The sequence below is a fragment of the Rhinoderma darwinii genome, chromosome 1 (genome assembly GCF_050947455.1).
Source record: "Rhinoderma darwinii isolate aRhiDar2 chromosome 1, aRhiDar2.hap1, whole genome shotgun sequence".
In the NCBI taxonomy this organism is placed as follows: Eukaryota; Metazoa; Chordata; class Amphibia; order Anura; family Rhinodermatidae; genus Rhinoderma; species Rhinoderma darwinii.
The window spans coordinates 32753498-32768537 of NC_134687.1; the positions used below are offsets into that span (position 1 = coordinate 32753498).

The 15040-nt window shown below is 41.2% G+C and overlaps 1 protein-coding gene across 3 annotated transcripts in view; it reads left to right on the plus strand.

Annotated features, from left to right (window-relative positions):
• The window catches only part of FAM193A (family with sequence similarity 193 member A), a 135926-nt gene extending 127069 nt beyond the window's left edge, over positions 1 to 8857 (plus strand). For all 3 annotated transcript variants that reach the window (XM_075857209.1, XM_075857191.1, XM_075857199.1), the window contains 6 exons: positions 1623 to 1809; positions 2625 to 2858; positions 3203 to 3352; positions 4991 to 5801; positions 6771 to 6852; positions 7976 to 8857. In XM_075857209.1, the coding sequence (XP_075713324.1) occupies positions 1623 to 1809; positions 2625 to 2858; positions 3203 to 3352; positions 4991 to 5801; positions 6771 to 6852; positions 7976 to 8069 (1558 nt within the window). In that variant the 3' untranslated portion in view covers positions 8070 to 8857. The remainder of the gene's footprint in view (positions 1 to 1622; positions 1810 to 2624; positions 2859 to 3202; positions 3353 to 4990; positions 5802 to 6770; positions 6853 to 7975) is intronic.
• Positions 8858 to 15040: the final 6183 nt, after the last annotated feature.

Here is a 15040-nt window from a genome sequence, read left to right on the forward strand (position 1 = left end):
TAGTTATATTCTTGTATATAGCGGGCAGTATTATAGTAGTTATATTCTTGTATATAGGGGCAGTATTATAGTAGTTATATTCTTGTATATAGGGGCAGTATTATAGTAGTTATATTCTTGTATATAGGGGTAGTATTATAGTAGTTATATTCTTGTATATAGGGGCAGTATTATAGTAGTTATATTCTTGTATATAGGAGGCAGTATTATAGTAGTTATATTCCTGTATATAGGAGCAGTATTATAGTAGTTATATTCTTGTATATAGGGGCAGTATTATAGTAGTTATATTCTTGTATATAGGGGCAGTATTATAGTAGTTATATTCCTGTGTATATAGGAGCAGTATTATAGTAGTTCTATTCTTGTATATAGGTGGCAGTATTATAGTAGTTATATTCTTGTATATAGGGGCAGTATTATAGTAGTTATATTCTTGTATATAGGGGCAGTATTATAGTAGTTATATTCCTGTATATAGGAGCAGTATTATACTAGTTATATTCTTGTATTTAGGGGGCAGTATTATAGTAGTTATATTCTTGTATATAGCGGGCAGTATTATAGTAGTTATATTCTTGTATATAGGAGGCAGTATTATAGTAGTTATATTCTTGTATATAGCGGGCAGTATTATAGTAGTTATATTCTTGTATATAGGAGCAGTATTATAGTAGTTATATTCTTGTATATAGGGGCAGTATTATAGTAGTTATATTCTTGTATATAGCGGGCAGTATTATAGTAGTTATATTCTTGTATATAGGAGGCAGTATTATAGTAGATATATTCTTGTATATAGGGGGCAGTATTATAGTAGTTATATTCTTGTATATAGCGGGCAGTATTATAGTAGTTATATTCTTGTATATAGGGGCAGTATTATACTAGTTATATTCTTGTATATAGCGGGCAGTATTATAGTAGTTATATTCTTGTATATAGGGGCAGTATTATAGTAGTTATATTCTTGTATATAGGAGGCAGTATTATAGTAGTTATATTCTTGTATATAGGGGCAGTATTATAGTAGTTATATTCCTGTATATAGGAGCAGTATTATACTAGTTATATTCTTGTATTTAGGGGGCAGTATTATAGTAGTTATATTCTTGTATATAGCGGGCAGTATTATAGTAGTTATATTCTTGTATATAGGAGGCAGTATTATAGTAGTTATATTCTTGTATATAGCGGGCAGTATTATAGTAGTTATATTCTTGTATATAGGGGCAGTATTATACTAGTTATATTCTTGTATATAGCGGGCAGTATTATAGCAGTTATATTCTTGTGTATATAGAGGGCAGTATTATAGTAGTTATATTCTTGTATATAGGAGGCAGTATTATAGTAGTTATATTCTTGTATATAGGAGGCAGTCTTCTGCTTCTATTCAAGAACAATTTATGGAAAGTTTGCCGTTTAAGCGGAGCCCCTTCTGTGTTCACATGAGACACGTACGCGTAGTATTAAACTTGCATAGAAGGTATTTACGGTCCGTTTGCTTTTGCTGGAATATATTAGGTAGTACTTGAATCTGTAAGTTTTCGATCTCTCTATAATACATGCCACTGAATAAATGGTTTGCGGACTTTAACCAAGAGTGACTTGTGTTCCAGTGATCCCGACTGTGAGGGTCATCAGTGTGAAAACAATGCCGCGTACGATCACCAGCAGTACGATGGAGAGGAGAGTCAGGACGAGGACAGCTGCTCAGAACACAGCTCCAGCACCTCAACATCCACCAATCAGAAAGAGGGCAAATACTGCGACTGCTGCTACTGCGAGTTCTTCGGACATGGAGGGGTGAGCTTCTTTACGCTTTATTAAAAAGCTTGCCCCATAGACCGCAATATATGACCGGATGCAAATTTCTTACATGCTCTCTGTGGGCCTACTAGTAAGAACAGACTTTGGTAGGTGAGGATGAACAGTCGTTTCCCTGACGGAGCAGCTTTTCCCTGATTATAGTTATTGGGAGACCTGAAATCGGAACCAGTGAATGTGTTAATTGGGTATCGCTGTGACAATCGATTCTCTGAATAGGATATATTATGAGCCATGCATATGAACTTATATGTAAAATTTGTTTTATTGTTTCGTTGTTTTTTTTTTCTTCTGTGCTTGCATGTTTAGTTATTTTTGTTTTAAGATCAAGCATACAAGAATATTATGGTTTCAGCAAATAAAATTCGGAAAATTAAGTTATACAATTTTTTAATAAACGTTCAGTATCCATTTCATTCATTAGTAACCTTCATTTACTTAGTGGATAAAAATCTGTCCTGATCATGTGGACGCACAGCTGCATGGCTCGTTACATTACAGTTATCAGAGCTGTCTACTAACGAGCTGAGCACTTGTGTAATCATCACATGACCGTGACTGGAAGTAAACCAGGAATGTTCCATGTTGAATGACAGCAAGCAGAGCTCTTGGAAAACCATCAGTAATTGATGCAGAAAGTATATGGGAAACGTGTCTAACTTTTTAGGTTTATTTGTTGACACTATAACATCCATAGTTTTATGAAGATGTCACCAGTTCTTGGTTCTGACTGGTTCATGATAGTGTTTAGTGGTCTGACTGTTTTATTTAACCCAATTTGCTTTATACTTAAGCCTCCATCAGCACCAACCAGTAGGAACTACACAGAAATGAGGGAGAAACTCCGTTTGCGGCTAACTAAGAGGAAAGAAGAACAGCCCAAAAAGCCGGATCAGGTCCCGGAAAAGGAAACTGGTGTGGTTGATCATCGGAAGGTGGAAGACCTAGTACAATTCATCAACAGCTCCGAACCCAAACCTGTCAGCAGCTCACGGGCAGCCAAACGCGCGAGGCACAAGCAAAGAAAGGTGAGCTGTACATTACACGCGGTGTTACCCTATAGATACATACAGGCAGTTTGTTTCCATACATAGGGCAACACAAGTGCATGCTGTCTTTGCCACGTTTGTATATTACTCGTGCTAGCCTTGTGAAGAAAGTACTAGTACTTGTGCCCTCCACGATGGAACTGGGCACCATAGTGGCAGCCAAATTCTTCCACGTGGAGGTCAGTCTCTTCCACATCAAGATTCATACAATGGGTCCGCTACTAATATAATGCTACATATTTTATTTTTTGGGATTATAAATATATATCTTTTTTTTTATTTTTATTCATTGTAATATAATTACCTATGTGCTACCCCCGTAGGACTATGAGGCGAGCCCATCTATGAATATTATTGTTAGCCATGTTCTTGGCTCAGAGGAGAACATACAGGGAGCCTGCACCAGCACGGCTGAGGAACAGACTGACAAAGCAGACGCTGAACCGGACCGAGAACGACTGGAAAAGCAGCAGGTTAGCATCGTGGCCAGCAGTGTCTGGGAGCATCCTTAGGTGCAAGCTGCCAAATCGTAACACAGGTTACAGTATCCATCAATGCTGTGCTCCCAGTCCGAATGTTCACGCCAGCCCTACATATTGGCTATCTTTTTGCAGCACTGTTTTGTGACGCGTACTCACGAGCCGCCATTGCAGGGCCACCATGTTGTCCCCAGCAACACATCTCGATGAATTAAGGTGATTCCTTGTATTTGTGTTCTAACCAGAATTAGATGTTGGTTGCAGAAGAATTATGAGGCCATATTGAGAAATCTGGGAGTGGATCTTAGGAAAACTCATATAATTACTCTCTTATTCCTACTCTCTTGGAACCAGTTTTGCATCAAAACTGGACTGTGTGAAAATATCCTGACAAATTCTATTCAAACTTAATTTTCTTGTCCGTTTACAGTGTGTTTGCCATACAGTTGCATATGTCTCCCATAGACCACTATTCCGGCAAACAAAAAAGGTGTAACGACATATATTCCAGCTATGTAGATGCCAAAATCCTATAGACAAGTTCATCTCGTGCACGGGAAGCATCCCTTGGTGCATAAGCCGAATGACGACTGCAAACATGGCGGGAAAATGGCCTTAGTTACATATAGTTTTATTCTGCATAAAAGGTTGTGTAGCTTTGTAAGTCTCTTGCGTTATTTACCTTGTAGTTTCCTGAGTTACATCATGCCGAACTCCTTCTCAATTCCGCGGGTTCTCTCCGCATTCGCTATTCCCTTTACTCCATGCATTGTTGTGAGGCAGGAAAAGATCAGCCCTTCCAGCATGCAGTACAGTATAAGATTGCATTACAGGAGCTCAGCTAAGCTTTTATGGGGTGCCTGAGAGTTCAGTGCATCTATGGGGCATAATACAAGCTGTAACTCCAGACCAGTGCAAGATCAGGAATGAAATATTATTGTGCGTTTCGTTATGTAAACTGTATAATGGTCTTTAACGGGGTTGTCTGAGAGTTGCACAAATTAACCTGGTAGCAGGATGTTCTAAAACAAAAAAAATATATATATTTTTAACTCCCCTGCCGCTTCAGCGTGTTGGGGGATTTTACAGGTAAGTATTTCTATAAGAAAAAATAATAATAATTTTCTATCTCTCGGACAACACCTTTCATTTTTTTTGACAGCTACCTCCATACTGGTTCAGGAGATTGATCTGATCTCCTCGGGCATAGATGGTGTGTGGGGCTATAAAATCAGATGGTTTATGACTAGTTTGTAACCAGATCAAGGTTCTTTTTAGAGCAGTGATGCGTACAATTATCCATGCGTGACGTCATGGACATCACCTTTACTCATTGTAAATTGAACTTATCGTGAGCCAGTGTTTACATCTGTCATCTGCCATCACTACAAGTGGTCATATCACACCAATCATCTGTGTGACTAAGGTCATTGCCTACAGTAAAGAAACGGTTATTAACGGCACAGATATAAACCATATTAAATCTTATGTATCCATTTCCTCTGTTATAATCGAAATTTAATGGTGAGGTTTTATAAGTTAGTGTAATATGTATAAGATCTGTACGTTTTGGTATAACTTGCTCCAACCGAAATCTTAATAGTCTCTTCCTGTGTATTTGTTTTAATACAGCTAGAAGAAAAGGCACGACAAGAAGCTGAAGCCAGTGAACGGGAAGACTGTCAACTAATAGAAGAGCAGAGGCAACGAGAGGACGAGGAGAGGCTAAAACAGGAATTTCACCGTCACCAGGAGTGTCAGGCATTTAAGAAAAAGAAAAAAGATCGATCTCATAGGGACAGTCACAAGGCAGAACGACACACACACAACTCTTTCTCCTGTAAGGAAGTTACCACAGAGGTACTGCCCAATGGGATCTTCGAACAGGAAACCATATCCGTTCCACTACCCAGAAGGCATTGTCACAAAAGAGAGCCAAGTCCGTTATTCGAGGCTGTGAACGATCTTCCTAATCACACACATGGCAGAGACTTGAAGCCCTACACCGCCCGAGAGGTGAAGGCAAAACAGCAAGAGCAGCTCTCCCTCCTCCTTGATTTGGTCCAACAGAAAGAAAACCATGTCAAGCAAAAGCCAAAATTGCAGCTAGCAAAACTCAGCCCGGAACAGGTTAAAAAATCAGAGGCGCCCAAAATGGCCGAACTCCAACCAAAACCGAAGAACCAAAGCGAATCCAAAGTCAGAGCGGTGGAAGTCACGCCTTTGGTTGAGCAGAAGAAGGAAGAGAAAAAGGCTGGTAACGGTAACAACAAAAAACAGCTAAATTATGTAAAAGAGGAAAGGCCAGCAGCACCTTGTGAAGCCGCCATCATTGTGGAGCAGCAAAACAGCAAGCCGCTGATCACCGCTGATTCTCCTCAGCCGAAGGGGAAAAGCAAGAGGAATAAGAAGAAGAAAGGAGAAAAAGTGAATAATTCCATTGGTAAGGAGTCTATTTGACGGGTTTTTGTTGTCTGCAATGGTCCTACAAGTTAATGTCCACATGTGTTTTGCTTTCTGGCGGGATTATTAAAGGCGTTGTCCAGTTTCAGGACTGTTTTTTTTTTTTTTATACTGATGACCTATTCACAGGATAGGTCATCAGTACATAATCAGTGGGGGTCCAACACTTGGACCCTGCACGGATCAGCACTTCCAGCTGCCGGAAGCCGAGGACTCCATATACTGTAAGGCGGCAATACTGCGGTTCTGCAGGGTTGAGAGTTTTCTGCTTCCGGCACGACCCCTGCATGGCTATCCGCAGTTGGTCGGGTGTCGTACCCCACCGATCCTATACTGATAACTTATCCACAGGATAGGTCAACAGTATAAAAAAAAAAAAGCAGCCCCCAACATGCACAACCCCTTTAACCTCCTCCCCCTTTTCTACATGTTGATGACCTTTACCAGCATGGAGAAGGTTCAAGCAGTTGTATACACTGTAGATATACAGATTTCCTAGGTACAGGGTTTCTTAAAAGTGGCACATTCTAAGGGGGTCTCTGGTTAGTTATGCAATTCATGTACAATAGGGGCGATCTGTTTTTGTCATATGGAGTTTACCTTACCAGATCCATGCTCTGTGCTACCATGTAAGAAAAAGAACTTTGAAAACCGCGTGCTCTATATGCAAATGACCTCTAAAGAGTCATAGTGGCCAGACCCCCCCCCCCCCCCCCCAGCAGTGACTCAAATCGCTATAAGATAGGACAGTGCAGGATTAGGAAGCGGATTCTAGCGTCTAAAAACCTCCCAAATACTACAGTTCTATTTCATATTAAATCCCTCATTTGCTAATAGCTATTTTTTAACCTGGGATGTTGATCTTACCTGCAATGTATCCTCACGGCTGTTTTTGACTGACTTCGTATAAGCCTTTGAATTAAAATGTCACTTCTGTATTCATTTCCAGATGATGTTTTTCTTCCAAAGGACATTGATCTTGACAGTGTTGAAATGGATGAGACTGAACGAGAAGTGGAATATTTTAAAAGGTGAAGAACTTGTATTACTGGTCTGTGGGATGCTTCATTCATTGGATTCATTTTGTTTGGAGAGAGCAGATCTTGAGGACCGAGCTTCTTTGTACTTTAGGCAAAAATTTGGTGTATGTGTAATTGAAAAAGAATAATCATTCTGCACAGTACTTGCACGTATGACTCCTGCTCATATTTGGTTTCTGAGGTTTCTTCAGTTAACAGCACCTGAAGGGAACCCAACAAGCACGAGAGAGAATAAAAACTCTATACGAGGACCTCTATTAAAATAAAGCCAGCCTGACAATCCGCTACCACCAGGGGATGCGGGCACTGCAGGGTAATTGTAGCATTACATGGCAGCCATGCAAATGAATAGCCGACCATGTAATGCATGAATGGACTGGTTCTACCAAATGTAGAGCTGCTTAGCGGCTAAAAAGTGGCACAAAGTGTGGTTGTCACTCACCTATATTCTAAGTGAATGGAGAACTGGCTAGTAGTTAAGCTACCCATCCTATATGCTGGGCAGTCACTAGAATGATTAGCCCCCTAGCGCTCTTCGGATGAGACTGTAATGTACGTTAACAGTCCCATTGGATGCTACGGCAGCCCTGTAAGCACTTTACAGTCCCATTTAATCCCATGGTAGAGCCATCCATATTCGATCTGAGATGCAGACTTTTTTTCTTTTCTAAATCCAAAGGGGGCACCTTGGTTCTAGTCACCAGCTGGGCTCGCAGATCACTGTCCCCCACAAATGCAATCTTTAGACATCTCTGTGACTTGTCAGACTTTTTTTTTTTTAAGGCTGATGCTTATTTACATTACTCCATTGTTAAAGGTTTTTTCCAGGGTTAAACGTTGACTCCTATCCTAATGATAAATTGTGGAAAAACCCTTAATTTTCCCAAATCTTCGCAGTAGGGGCATATCTAGACCTATTTGGACAGCAATTGCCTTTAGAAAGCAGCAAGTTGATGAGCTCTTTTCCTCCAATGTATTTAATGAGTCGGGTCTTAACCCTTTTTTCAGTGCGAAGCAGAATTTATTTGCAGGTGAATCTACTGTTTTTACTACTTTTGGAAAGTTTAGTGAACTTCCGAGTTGAGTTCATGTATTGTGCTTTGTGTTCTTACAGGTTCTGCTTAGACTCTGCTCGGCAGACGAGACAGCGGATGTCAATCAACTGGTCCAACTTCAGCCTAAAGAAGACTACCTATGCTGCACACTGACTGTGGAAATGTTTAAAGGGGGAGGGGGTCACCCTGCAGGAACCGATGCCACTGGTTTATGCCCTGCTGTTCTGATCGCTTAATCAGGCCCCGAGCCAGTGCTGCCTTGCCTTGTCCCCAGTGCTGTGCGGATCTGCACTGAACCCCCTCAGCCCTGACGATTCTTGCTGATCTGAAAACAAATATGCCACTTTCTACCTGAATTTGTTAGCTTGTGTGCTTGTAGTCTGTGAGTGAGATTTTGGTTGTAGCAAGCTGCTCTCTTCTAAATTGCCTTGGCGTCAGACTTGAGACTGGTTCCTTGGGTTGAGTTGAGGCACAGCTAGTTCCGTCATCCACGATGGCTCACGTCACCTCTGCAGTACGCTACGTTTTGTTACACAGACTACTGGCGAAAAAGGAATGGACTTCATACTGCTCATGTAATCGTCACCGCTCCGAAATCATGGGAGAAATTCTCGTTTAACGGACAAGCGTTTCTTAGCTCACATACAATCTACTGTCGAAAAGAAGTGTACAAGATATACTTATTGTGTTTTTTTAATCCCCCCCCCCCCCCCCCCTCTTCCCTTCCAAACTTGTAGCCGGCTTGTGTAAGAATACTTGCAGAATGAGGATAACAGGAGAAGAAAAAACAAAAAGGAAAAAAAAAAGATACTCACACTATCGAATCTGTTATAGAGTGTATAATTGTATTAACACTGACGCCCAAGTGGCTACTTTTTTAACATATTGTTAAGTAATATTAAAATCATGTCTTTCTTTTTGAAAGATGGAATACATTAGTATGGCAGAAGAATCATCTGTTCCTGCGTCTTTCATTTCAGTCAAATTTAATTAACAACTGCTATATTTTACGGGGAGTTATCTGGACGGACCGAGTTGGTGGCACAGGGAGATATCTGGTTGGACAGGGTTGATGGCACAGGGAGCTATATAAATGGACCAGGTTGGAGGCCAGAGAGCTATCTGGATAAACGGGGTTGATGGCACAGGGGACTATATGGAAGGAACATGTTGGCAGCAAGGGAGCTATCTGGATGTGTGGGGTTGGTGGCACAGGGAGCTATCTGGATGGACGGGGTTGATGGCACAGGGGACTATATGGATGGAACATGTTTGCAGCAAGGGAGCTATCTGGATGGATGGGGTTGGTGGCACAGGGAGCTATCTGGATGGATGGGGTTGGTGGCACAGGGAGCTATCTGGATGGACGGGGTTGATGGCACGGGACTATATGGATGGAACATGTTGGCAGCAAGGGAGCTATCTGGATGGGGTTGGTGGCACAGTGAGCTATCCTGATGGATGGGGTTGGTGGCACAGGGAGCTATCTGGATGGGGTTGATGGCACAGGGGACTATATAGATGGAATATGTTGGCAGCAAGGGAGCTATCTGGATGGACGGGGTTGATGGCACAGGGGACTATATGGATGGAACATGTTGGCAGCAAGGGAGCTATCTGGATGTATGGGGTTGGTGGCACAGGGAGCTATCTGGATGGATGGGGTTGATGGCACAGTGGACTATATGGATGGAACATGTTGGCAGCAAGGGAGCTATCTGGATGGGTGGGGTTGGTGGCAGAAGGAGCTATCTGGATGGGTGGGGTTGGTGGCACAGGGAGCTATCTGCATGGACAGGGTTGATGGCACAGGGAGCTATATGAATGGACCAGGTTGGAGGCCAGGGAGCTATCTGGATGTGTGGGGTTGGTGGCACAGGGAGCTATCTGGATGGATGGGGTTGGTGGCACCGGGAGCTATTTGGACAGGGCAGTTATTGGCACAGTGAGTTATCTGGACATGACAGGATTTATGGCTAGGATGAACTGTATCTGTAGTCAGTATTTAAAATGGAAAAGGGACATTTCGGTTTCAGCTTATTTTTTGTAAAATGAAAAGTTGTGCAGCTTTGTCATAATCCTAGGGGGGAATTTATCAATCCTTTTTACACCAGATTTATGGTGTACAAAAGTGGTAAGGGCTTTTTTATGCCACAGCGGCCCAACAAATTTATTACAATTTACACTAGAAAATTACTGTCAATCTACACCAGTTGGGCATGGCAAGGTAGAGAGGCCTGTGCCCTATGAAATGCCAGTCTTAATAAATTCCCCCTAAAGTGTTTTTTTATTCATGATGTTTGTAGTCAATGAGTGGTGATATATACCGTTCAGCCATAACCACAAAACCATTGACCGTCAACGTTATTCAGATCACCCATCATTACAATGACATATCCCACCCCTAAGACAGATATTAGGCAGCAAGTGAACAGTTCTTGAAGTGGATTTGTTGGCAGCAGGAAAAAATGGGCAAGTGTAAGGATCTGAGCTACACTGACGGGTCAAATTGTGATGTCCAGACAACTGACTCAAAGCATCTCCAAAATGTCAGATCTTGTGGGGTGTTCCCGGTATACAGTGGTTACATGGTTAGTACGGTTAAAAGACAAATCTCCATCTAGTTCGACCTATAACTGGGACAAAAGGAAGGATATGGGTAAACTTTAGAACTTCGTTTTATCCTTTTGATCTAGAGGAAGGTAGAAAAACCAGCTATGAACCAATCTGCCTGTAAAAGTTAGGGAGTGCCCCCTTGTCTATTAAGGGGATTTTACGTGGAACAGGTTTTCAGCATATTTTTTGTACAGGCCATTCATATATCTATAGAAGTTCTTCACGTCACCGGTAAGTCATCTATTTTCAAGACTAAAAATTTAATTATTTTAGTCTTTCCTCATTAGTTATATTCTCTATGCCCTTTATTAGTTTTGCATAAAGGTGGTTGGCGTGCTCTTGCCGGCCCTCGTCCATCACCGAATGCGCCTGTAATGGGCACATGTACGTCAGAACTGGACCATGGAGCAAAGGAAGAATGCGGGCTGGTTGGTTGATCACATTTTTCTTTTCGATCATGTGGATGTCCGGGTGCGTCGTTTACCTTGGAATGGGGCACCAGGATGCCCTATGGGAAGAGGGCGAGGCAGTGTGATACTCTGGGCAATGTTCTGCTGGGAAATACCTTCAACAAAAATGCTGGATGTGAATTCAGCCCTTCGTGTAAAACTAGTAAATGAAAAAAGTATACATATATTGCAGCGATGCCTTTATAACAACCCATCTAATAAAGTCAAGATGTCATTTATACCACTCCGTGAGTTAAAAATAAAAAAATGTAATAAAATCCCCAAATAGCATGAATTACTATTATTACCCATTAACTCCACAAAAAAAAAAAAATGAATAAAAGTTATATGTTCCTCAAAAAGCTGCCATTTAAAAATATAACTCGGCCCACAAAACAAGAAGCGCTCATACAGCTACATTGATGGAAAAATAAAATAGTTGTGGCTCTAGGAATGTGGGAACGAGAGAACGAAGATATAAAAGAAAGCTGCTTCCTTAAAAGTGGTTTTCCATTGTGGACGTTTGAGGATATTCCATAACTCTTATAAATGCGGGTCCCACCCCTAAGACCTGCACCGATCTCTCGAAGGGGGTCTCCTGAGTCTGTCCTATCCCCTAGTGCTGTCGCTGTTCTCCGGCCACTTTGTTATGAGGTGGCCCGGTTTTCCGGAAGCAGCCAAGATTGTTTTGCTACACTTTTTCCAGAACTCCCATAGAAGTGAATGGAAATAGCATAACTCAGCGAGGAAACCCGGAGGTACGAAAACCAAATAGCTCGCCGTGCTGCGCTGGATCAGAGATGACTCTATTATCAGCTGTTCATGATCAGAAATTTTGAGGTCAGATTTTTTCTGTCTGAAAAAAAATCAGTGTGGACTAGGCCTAAACCCTCAGATGCAGTTGTCAGTAGCGACCACAGCATCTAAGTGGTTAGACATGGGGAGCTCCATCTGTCCTCTTATCTGCATCCGCGCAATGTGATTGTGAGGTGCCGATGGGTTGTCGCAGGCGGGCACCTAAAGAAAACCCCAGGTCTGCCATGTGCATGCCTATCAGGCAGATTCTAACAGACTACCCTCAGTTTTACATAAACAGGCATACTACACTGCAATACATTAGACCAGCGATCAAACGACCTACTGGGACTAAAAGAAAATCTAGAAATAATATGTAATTCTCAGAACCCCAAAAATGTTTTTAACTTACAAAATGCTTTTTTAAAAAAAAAAAAAAGTACACAATTGGTACATACGCAACAACCCATAATATAAGACCAACGTGTTGCGTATCCTAGGCCGTGAACCATGTTTCTTTTTCAGTTTTTTTTTCAACCCCTTTCCCAAAAAAAAGTCATCCGTACCCAAAAATGACACCAATGAAAACTACAGCTCATCCTGCAAAACGAAAAAAAAAAAAAAAAAAAAACCTCATTAGGCTCTGTCTATGGAAAAAATTTTTTTTAAGACTCTCAAAATGTGGCGTCAAAGACAAGTTAATTTTTTGTTTTTAAATAAAGTGGTTTTATTATGCAAAAGTAGAATCTGTGTAATCTTAATGTCCTGTAGAATAAAGTTACAACAAGCCGCTCACACTGCGCAGGGGATGCCGCAAATACCGAACACAAAAAACAATGGCTAAATTTCTATATCCCCCCCCCCAAAAAAAGTTAACATTTTTATAAACTCTAAAATGGTGCAACTCCTCCTGCAAAAATAACAAGACCTCATGCGACTACGTTCACAGAAAAATTGAAGGCATGGCTCTTGGAACGCAGTAATGAGAAATTGAAAAAAAAAAATACTGTTTCCTCAAGGCCAAAAATAGCTGCGCCCCTAAGAGGTAAAAAGCTCTTAAAATGTCCTTTAGCATCATATTAGAATAGTATGTTCTGGAAGTGAAGTGTAGAGGAATGTATAATATGACGGCGGGTTTGAGCCAGTTGTAACTCACAATAACCTAAGTTTCTTACCACAAGGTGGCAGTATAATCTTATTAGAATATCTAATTGTCCCTGGACTACGATAACACATGACGGCAGTGTAACAGACCTGACTACCTCAGGAAATCCCAAATTACAAAATTGAGGTTATTGGTTTGCGTGAAAGAATGGGACCAATTAATGGTGGGCAATCGGGACAAACGTATGCATGGCAGCTTTCTACCTTGTCCAACCAAAGACACCGCTGTGTTTTTAGGTTGTTGCTCTGGGCAGCACCGCAGTTTTATTACTTGAAATTATGAATTGTAGAGTTCATAATAAGAAGGTGACACTTCGAGGATGTGAAGGATAACTAAACCATTTTGCTACTTGAAGTGGTAAAATACAAACATTTCTACAAATTCCTAATTTCAACCACTATTATTTTTTATTCAATATATTTTCTTGTACTACAGTCAGCAGTGTAACTTGAACCTCCTGGATACAGATGTAAATTCTAAATGTGGCGCCCTCCAATTATCACATGCATTTCAGGGAGCTGCACTATTTCCACTGTATTGCACGTTATTTGCATCGTTTTTGGTTTTTTTAAGCAGTGCTGGTGTCCTTATGTGCCAGAGAGACCATCAGCCCGATTGAGTGGCCAGGACCCAGATGCCACTGCACCTCCTATAGTTATGCTGCTGATTCCAGTACTTTCAAGAGGCCATTCAATATGTTTTCATATAGTAATAATTTTCATTCTAGATAAAGAGCAGAGGCTTCATTAGGACAGAGCGGTGATCTGTGACTACAGTTTAGCTTCAGTGCCTGCAGGGAGTCTGAGGTAGTCTGAGACACACCCCCTGCCTCATTACTGGCTCAGGCTACTTCTCTGTCCCTCCCCCTTCAGCTCTGCCTTTTCAGATTGGCTGCTGTGTATCAACACTGGCCTATCACATGCTCACCAGGAAGTCAGTGCATGCAGAGCTGATTTTTATTACAATCAAGGATCTAATAATTATAAAATACTTATTACTAAACCATCAGTGAGAAAAAAATAAATCAGGTAATTGCTGCAGCGAGGGAGATGAGCTTGGAGAGTTTCTTAAAATAGTTAGTTTAAATTTTAGATCTTTATGGTATATTTGAAGAACTCGGTTCCCCCGTCCCACCATGAATAGAGAGAAAAAACGGCTATTTTGCATGGTTGATTTGCATCCGTGCGGGACCCGATTTCACAGATCCCTCATAGACTTGAGTCTATTGAGGGATCCATGAGAATAGGCAAAAAAAATATGTTTTTCATGGGCCGTTCACACATTCCGTTCAAAAAACAATAGTATTTATTAAAATACTAACGGGTTGATTTTAACGCAGCCGTGTGACGGCCATTAAAAAAACGGCTATCACACGGCCGATTATTCAGTTAGTGTAAATAAGCCCTAAGTAAAGGACTACTTTTATTTTATTTTTGTACTGCAGATGTTAAAAGCGGAAAATGTTTTGATAATTCACAGAAGGTGAAGTAGACGGGGTATTTCCCTGAGCCACACAGGATCTCATGTTGTTAACACCAGCTTATTCCAAGTCACTTTTATTTCGTCTTAAAATCTAAATGCTGTTTGATCTTTTGAGGTTTTTATGTATAACATATTCAATTATCTCCATGCAGATCCCTGTGCCATTCCATATTAAAGCTATTCCTGGAACCGCACAATGAATTCCTTAAAGGGGTTTTGTGGGACTAAAACATTTATAGCCTATCCTTAAGCTGCAGTACCAGACACAGCCACACGTACATTGAAGCCGCCATGCTGCAGAGAACGCCCTGGTCCCTACATTCTGATGGTCACGAGGGTCAAACACCGATCGATCAAACATTGATGGCCTATGCTAAGGGATCTTCATATCAGTTCTACACTAAGGGCATGTGTGGGCACATGTAGTGCGTAAATACAAGTCAAGCTGAAGATGGGAGATGGGTATATGGTACTCACAAATGTTAACCTCGGGTAGGGGGTGTACTACAATGAGCGCCGGGGTCATGGAGTTTGGTAATTGTCTGACATCATACGCAGCTGATTGGGTCTCTAATAAATGAAATAAGAAATGTCAACATATAATGTATACTATGCAT